Consider the following 8,382-nt stretch of genomic DNA (forward strand, 5'->3'; position numbering starts at 1 on the left):
AAGGGCGGGGAGTCCGTTTGGTGGAAAGACATCATGAAATTGGGAGCCAACTCTTTTATTAACCCGTTTGTTTCTTTTTGCAGGTTCATTGTTCATAATGGGTATAACACTCCCTTTTGGGAAGCGAGGTGGTTAGTCAGTTTGATTTTGAAGGAAGAATTTCCGAGTCTTTTTGAGGCATCTTGCTTGAAAGGAGTTTCGGTGGCGGCGATGGGAGGTTGGGTGGAGGATAAGTGGATTTGGGGGACATGTGGCATTCCGGAAAACCGGTTGCACTCTTCTTGTGTAGTGGCCGAATGGGGTGCTTTATGTACTTTATTGGAGGCTTTTGGAGGGATGGGTGTTCATAAGGATGAGGTGGAATGGGACCGTAAAGGGGTTGATTCCTTTTCGGATGCATCTTACTATGAGGCCTATGTTATTTATCGTACACCTTTGGGCCCGTTTGGTAGATTTTTTGAGGCTAAATCTTTGGTTTAGAAGGCGGATGTTCCCTTTAAGATTAAGGCTTTTGGGTGGAGGCTCCTAGATAATATACTTCCAACAAAAGATCTCTTGGTATTAAGAGGTATTCCTATTCCTTTAGACAATTTAAATTGCTCTTTTTGTCGTATTGTACCGGAAAACTGGGATCATTCTTTTTTTGCTTGCCCTTGTGTAAAGCGTATTTGGAGGGACATAGCTTATTGGATAGGAAAACATGGTTTAGGGGAGGAAGAGAGCTTGTCAAATTTTATGGATTGGCACTCTTTTTATAATGGGGTTTGTTTTCGGATGGAGGATTGGAATTTAGATGATTTAGTTTGGAGCATCAAATGCTTGGTTTGGAGGTGGTCTTTTTGTGGAGAAATTACCCACGCCAATTATTCCTATTATGACTTTGTTAAGGAACCATTGCGGTTCTTGTCATAATTTTAATTGGGTTGTAATTTCTTTGTTTTTATCTCTCTTCATCTTTTGTATCGGTCTTGTGCCGCTCTTTTGTAAACAGGTTTGAGAACCCTTAGTTCTCCATTCAATGTTATTGTAGCAACCTGCCCTAAAAATTAATGTTTTAGAGTCGCCACCTATTCTGAAGGGCGAATAGGAAACCCTACGCAGTTTAGAGATTCAGGGTAAGTTATTATAATCAGGTTGAGGGAAGGTATTAGGCACCCTCAACCCTTTCCTATGGCTTTGAATCTAAGGTAACAGTATTATGGCAAATTACAGAGGTTAATAGCTAAGGAAGTGAATAAGGGGAAAATTGAGATTTTTAGGGAGGGGGACTCGCCTTGGTTATCCAAGTGCCTACGTATCTCCTTATGGAGAATCAGAGTCAACGTAGTTCGGGCACAGGGTTGTACGCCTTTGAATTTGATTATGGAAGTGTTTGAAAGCTTTTGGAATGGCCTATCGCAGTTTTGAGTTGTAATTTGAAAGGCATTTTGGATTGCCAGATTGGAAAGGATGAAAATCCGTAGTTTGTGGTTTGATGTGTTTTAAGTGTTTGAGCGTACAACCCTGATTTGATATGGAACCGTTAGATGCGATGACCAATAGATTTGGTCAGTATAGCTAACAGATTAAGGGGCATTGCTGGTTACTCAGATCGATAGATTGATCGTCGCGGGCAGCAAATTAAATGTGTTTTGGATTTTATCTCTTGTCTAATGCGTCTAATAGATTTAGTCGGGTCGAAAAGAGAATTAACGTTAATGTTTTATTCTTTTTATCTCTCGTCTAATGCGACTAATAGCTTTAGTCGGGTCGAGAAGAGAATTAATTGAGGATTAATATTTCGCCAAATGGCAATGGGATTGGGCAAACCCTAATGTTTGGATCTATCTAGGTTTTTTTTTGTGATTTTTAAAGTAATTAAATTAATTAAACAAATTACTCGAAATAGTCGAAAAATCGAGAATATAAATCGAGAAAATAACTTTAACCCTAATTTTGCATCCTAATCCTAATTGAAATTAACCTAATTGAAAATTAACTTAACCTAATTAAATATTACACCTAAGAAAATAATTAAGATTAAATAATATAGAAATAATTACATAAAACCTGGAAAAAGATCATGTGAGGCGCAGCTGGAAGGTTCACGGTGGGTTGCTGAATTCCTGAGCCTTCAGATGTGGTTCGATTAAGATCCAAGGGCTCACAGGTGAGAGTGCATCATGAGCATGCACAATAGCAACGCGCTGGATAATATGATAGCCCTTTACAAAAATATAGGAGGAAAGTACAATATACCTGGGATTCGAACCCCCTCCCTTTGAATCATGTGCAACTCTTGCTTACCATCCAGGCTATAATCATCATCTGTTAACTCAACGTATTTCACTAAATAAATAAAAAAGAAAACAATCAAACCTTGAAGCCAGCAGTCAACCGTGGGTCCCGCGGTGTGGTGCATTAACCAATGGAACGAAGAGAGAGAGAGAGAGGCTCGTCACTGAGCAGCCATTGTTGGTGCGCCACGCATGCCATGAGGAAGTCAAAGATTCAAACGTTGGACCTGAGCCAATGCGGTACTGCCACGCTACCTTGGCCAAACCCTGCAAAATTCCGATCCGCCGCCGGAGGTTGTTGCTTCCGTCTTCTCCGGCGAGTTGGCTGCCGGACCCTGCGAAATCAAATGAAAACGCGCGCAACAAAACCCTGTTCCACTAATTCGAGCCCTACGAGTCTAATGGCGCAATCCTTTTGTCCTGAAAATTGCTGTATCGCGAGGTATGAGAAGATGATGCAAATTCGGACAACAATGGCAAGGGCTTGTTCTCGCGTGAAAACTATCATGTGATGGCCCAGACCTCTTTCATACTACCCTGTGAACTCATTGATATCATTAGTTCAGATTAAAACACCTGTAATAATGAAATACAAAAAAACCAAAATACAAGTGAAAACTTAATTACGGTATGCCATATTCAGACGTTCCTGGGCATGGTTTTCGACTCGTCCCCACTCTATAGATCTTCATGAAGATGATTCAACTCCTTGGACTTCTTGAGACTCGCTGTCATGAAAAGTTGCTTGTGCCCTAATTTTAGAAAATATTTTGCCTTGTGAAACCTTGTATTCTTGGCTGCAAGCTTCAAACTTCGTCCCCCAGCTTCCCCTATTATCTTAGAATATATATGAATGTCTTTAGGGTTTGATATGGGCTTGGTCCTCCTCTTTCAAATCTCTTGGAATTTTGCATAAGTATTCATGAGATTTTTCTTCTAATTTTGGCTAAAACACCTCCCCCCATGCATGAACGAAATTTGGTCTTTCTTAAGGTATTGTTTGGGCCCTTAGGTGATTAAAACAAGATCCACATAAATTAATCCATTCATTTTGATATTTTTTATAAGTTTATTTGATATTTAAATGAACAAGAATTCAAATAAATAGTAAATAAAATTATAAAAGGATGGATATGGATTTAGAGGTCTCCTATAAAGTCATGACCATGTTTGAAGTGGAAATCTTACGCCCATTAATCAAGAAATTCAAAATTCTTCACTTAGGATTTTATATCTTCTTTGGAATTTCGCAAACTTGTACGTCTCGTATCTCCCTCAATATTTGCCATATAACCATATTCTAGGACTTTTTCGAAAGCCCAAAGATTCCTCTAAATGGCCTTTTTGGTTTCGTCTTCATTGAAGCTTCCGTGCTCAAGTTATGAGCTTTGACCTAAAAGGTGTTTTTTCGTTGACTTTTCGGAGGACCTATAATCTTTTGCACCATATCTCTCAAATGAAGCATTTCTAGCATTGGCTTGTGAGAGACAAAGTTGTAGAGAATCAAATTTCCTTCAAAATAGGCTTTGAGTGAGGAATTTATGATAAAGTATGAGAGAGTTATGCCCAGTCAAATTTGAGTTGACTTTTTCTATAAAAACCCTAATTTGAACTTTGACATTTATTCATTTCTGAGTTTTTTTTATTGATGAATCATGATCAACCTTTGATCAAATGATGGATATAACCTCACATACTTGATGTTGACCCAAAATCTTGAAGTTTGACTGTATTTTGACTATGGTTGACTTTTAGGTCAGCATAGTCGACTATTGATCATCTGAGCCATTGAGTGTGCAATCCTTGGAATAGAAGCTTGATAATTGACATAGAGGTGCCTTGATATATGGGAGACACCTTGGGATCCATTTGAGAGCCTAGAAATTCAAATTCCTTTGATAAACTGCAAACCCTAGTTTTGAGATCCTCGATTAGGAGAGAGTGACTTGCGAAAACCCTTGAACCTTGAGGCATTGGAGATGAAAAAGGGAAGACAAATTTTGGGGTATGACAGTTATCTTGTTTACTAAAAAAAAAAACCTAACACTTCCATCATTTATAAGCACTACACATCATAGAAAGAAGAGAAAATTATATTGTATTGTAAAAAGTTCAAAAAATAGCAAGAAAATTTCATTCTCATACATAATTTTTCCATCTAATTATATACTTGAAGTAATTAAAAATATCTCTAAAAAAATATAGACATTTCATATAAAAACAAATTCAACAAAAATATAAACAGAAAAAAATAAATTGAAAAAAAATAAAAAATTCATCAAATATATTTTATCCTAAAAAAAACAGAAATAGTTATGATTATAAAAAATAGTAATTCTTTTACACTTTAAGATATTCTCCTTAAATGCATATCGAATTCACACCATTCAAATTAAACACACCAAATTTTTCAAATGTTTACTTAAGAAATTTGAATAACAGAAGAAAAAGATGATAAAGTTATAAATGAGTATTGATAGGAGTAGAAGAAGAACATGTGCTGAAATTGCAAATGTAGTAATCTTAAAAATTAGAATGTATTTAAAAGAAAATTGAGATCTTGAAAATGAAACCATTTTTCAATTAGTTTTTTTTTATAGTACAATGTTATTACAAAAGGAGGAACTCATTCTTCTCTAAAGCCAACACAGGTGAAGACAAGCTACAAAATGAGAGATCAGTTATTGCCTTCACATTCAAAATATTTTCTAGATCTGAAGAAGACATACAAAGACATGAGCTTCAATCTATGAAATATCAAATCAATTTTAAATTTTTAAAGGGAAAGATATAGAAATTTGCAACAAACTCTATAAACAGAAACTTTAACCAACACCAAAAAAGTTAAAATTGGAACGCTTAAATTTTACCTTATGTTGAAGAAAAACTAAACCTCAAGAACATAAATCTGCACCTAAAATATTCAGATCTATCTTCGACCTGAAAAAAAATAAAAGGGCAAAAATATGTCAAAATGAAGGACAAAAAGATAATGGATTTAAGTTAGAGAAAAATTAGTGAGAGATGCGGATGAGGATTTGTTAAAAAAAATTAGTATGAGAGATGAAAGTGATGAGATTTGTTGGATGAGAAAGAAGGGTAGGAGAGAGTTGTGTGGTTATAGAGGAGGTTTTGTGCGAGAGGAAACATTGGGAATGAAAACGTATGATAGAAAGTAAGTCTGCTTGGTTACCACCCAAATAATAGATCAGCGCAAAACATTGTAATGCAAAGGTGTCCACGTGGATAGGCTCATTGTTGAGTATTGGCAAAAAGGACAAAATTGATATTTCAAGAACATTTAACTTTCTTATATGATAGATAGTTTTAAGATATTGTAATTACAATTTTTATATTGAATTTATAGTTAAACATTTTATTATTATAAAATGTTTAATTTTTTTTTTGGAATAAAATAGACTTTTATTAGAATTCCAAAAACATGGATTACAAAGCGATCAATCGATCCAGCTATCAAGAGGATAAACAACCAAACAAAAAGGAGAAATTAAAAAGCCATATAATTCACAATGTGGCTTTTTAAATCTTTATACCCCCAACTTCTATAAACTATTTTTTCCAGAATATGCTCCAAGACTTTATCTCTGTGCATGGCCTTGCCAAAACAAGTGCCATTTCTGTATAACCAGGCCCCATAAATTGTTTCTGTAATGGCAAGTCTAAAGAGCTTGGCCCTCCATCCTTTACCTTTTCCTTGCCTTTGAATCCACACAATCTCTTCTTCCCATCTTTTAGGAGAATGATGAATATTCAACCAATGTTGAACTGAACTCCAAATGCTCCTCATTTCATCACACTCGAAAAAAAGATGACTCACAGTCTCCTCATTATCACAAAAGCCACATTTGTTGTCACTAAGCAGCCCAAATCTACACAGTCTGCTCTTAGTAGGAATTTTCCCGTGACACACTAGCCAAAAGATAAAAACAGCCCGGGGAGTAGCAGGATTAAACATAAGGAGCTGACTCCATGAAACCGGAGGAGAATCCTGAAAGGCTTTATAGAAATCACTACACTTAAATTTCTGCCTCATGTTCATGTCTTCCCAGATGGTTTGGTGTTCTTGAAGACAGTCTCTTTGATTCAAAATGGCACGCATTATCCAAGAATGAGTCGGCTTACTCTGCAGCTCCATAATCGTATGCCTCTTAAGATAATAGGAATTTATCCACTTAACCCAAAAACTATCAGATTTGTTGCAAATATTCCACAATAGCTTCAGCATAGTGCATTCATTCCAAATGAGCAAGTTGATTATGCCAAGACCACCATGCTTTAGTGGTTTGCAAACCTTAGCCCAAGCAACTGGGCTTTTGCGGGACACTACATCTTTGCCAGTCCAAAGAAAAGATATGCATATAGAATCAATCTTCCTAATAACAGATTTGGGAAGGGGGAAACAAAGCATCCAATAGTTAGCCATTGCAAAAGAAATGCTTTTGATAAACATGAGCCTATCTGCATAGCTTAGGAGTTTAGAGGACCAGTGACTGATTCTAGAAACAATCTTATCAATAAGAACCATGTAATGACTGACTGACAGCTTTTTACTGGTAAGAGGCACCCCTAGGTATCTAAAGGGGAGGGAGCCTTCTTTGAACATGGAGAGTTTCAAAATCTCAGATTTCACATCAGTGGAAGCAGAGCCAAAGTAGATCTTACTTTTAGCCTTGTTTACCTTCATACCAGTTGAATTCAGGAAGCTATGAAATTCCTTGAGCAGCAAGTCAACAGAGTTCACATCACCCCTAGAAAAAAATAGAACATCATCAGCAAACATAAGGTTGGTCAATTGGACTTTTAAACACTTTGAGTGATGCTTGAATCCTGAGTTGAGCTGCATTTGATGAAGCTTTCTTTGAAGATACTCCATTGGCAAGGCAAACAAGTAAGGAGATATTGGATCTCCTTGCCTAATGCCTCTTTTTGCTAGGAGAAGTTGAGAAAGATTGCCATTTATGTTGAACCTCTAAGAGACAGAGGTTAGGGTAATGAGAATCCAGTTGATGAATTTGCAAGGAATCCCCATTTCTTGCATAATGGTTTCCAGAGCATTCCAATCAATCATATCATATGCTTTTTGCATATCAACTTGAATCATGCATCTAGGAGGCCCCCCACTTCGACTGTAACCTTTAATTAATTCATAGGCTAGTAAGATGTGGCTATGGATCTGTTGCCCTGGTATAAAGGCAGCTTAATTTGGGCTGACAAGACTAGCAATAACAGGACTTATCCTGGCTGTGAGGATCCTTGATATAATTTTGTAAAAGGTAGTACACACAGAGATGGGCCTAAAATCTTTGACACTCTTAGCAGACTGACTTTTAGGGACAAGAGTAACTAAGGTACAGTTGAAGGCCTTGTAAAGTTTTCCTTTATCAAAGAACTCTTGAATAGCATTAATAAGATCATGCTTAATGATATCCCAAGTGCTTTTGAAAAACTTAGCATTGTATCCATCTAGGCTAGGAGCAGACTAGTCATCAATACCTTTGAGAGCTCTAAAAACTTCTTCTGTAGAAACAGGTTCTATAAGGCAATCTCTTTGGTTTCTATTAAGCTGGCTTCACCTTCTCATGGCAGCAATGTCTTTTCCCCATGAGATTACCATAGAATTCTAAAACTTCATTTTCAATGGCAATTTGAGAAGTCGGAATAGTACCATCATCTTTAGTCAGCATAGTGAGTGCTTTAGAGTTTTGTCTGGCTTTAATAGAAGCATGGAAGAAAGCAGTGTTTGCATCCCCAGTTTGAAGCCATTTGATCTTGGCCCTCTGTCTAATGGTTGAGTCTTCAATCTCATTCCATTTGATAAGGTCATCAGTACATCTCTTAACATCTTGAATCAAAGAACTGCTCAATCTATCAGAGGCAAGCTTTTGTTGAGCATCAAGAAGTTTATCTCTTGCCTTGGTCATATTCTGTTTGGCTAAAATAAGAGGCTTGTTAAGTTTGTACAAAACAGGCTGAAGCCTTTTCAACTTTTGCCACAAAATGTTTAAATTATTATTTAAACATTATGTTTAAATAATAATTTAAATTCTCCGTTTACACTATTATGATTATGATTACTAGAAATATT

General features: G+C 36.4%; 1 protein-coding gene across 1 annotated transcript; it reads right to left on the reverse strand.

Moving 5' to 3' along the window:
• Window positions 1–5,784: 5,784 nt before the first annotated feature.
• Window positions 5,785–7,170, reverse strand: LOC131613340 (uncharacterized). The gene has a single exon (XM_058885038.1). The coding sequence runs from the start codon at window positions 7,168–7,170 to the stop codon at window positions 5,785–5,787; it is 1,386 nt and encodes a 461-aa protein (XP_058741021.1).
• Window positions 7,171–8,382: the final 1,212 nt, after the last annotated feature.

This window comes from Vicia villosa, linkage group LG1 (assembly GCF_029867415.1).
Source record: "Vicia villosa cultivar HV-30 ecotype Madison, WI linkage group LG1, Vvil1.0, whole genome shotgun sequence".
NCBI classification, from domain to species: domain Eukaryota; kingdom Viridiplantae; phylum Streptophyta; class Magnoliopsida; order Fabales; family Fabaceae; genus Vicia; species Vicia villosa.

Bases quoted from the DNA above. Each gene is read 5' to 3' on its own strand.
- LOC131613340 (XM_058885038.1), bottom strand. From the start codon at position 7,170: ATGGAGTATCTTCAAAGAAAGCTTCATCAAATGCAGCTCAACTCAGGA.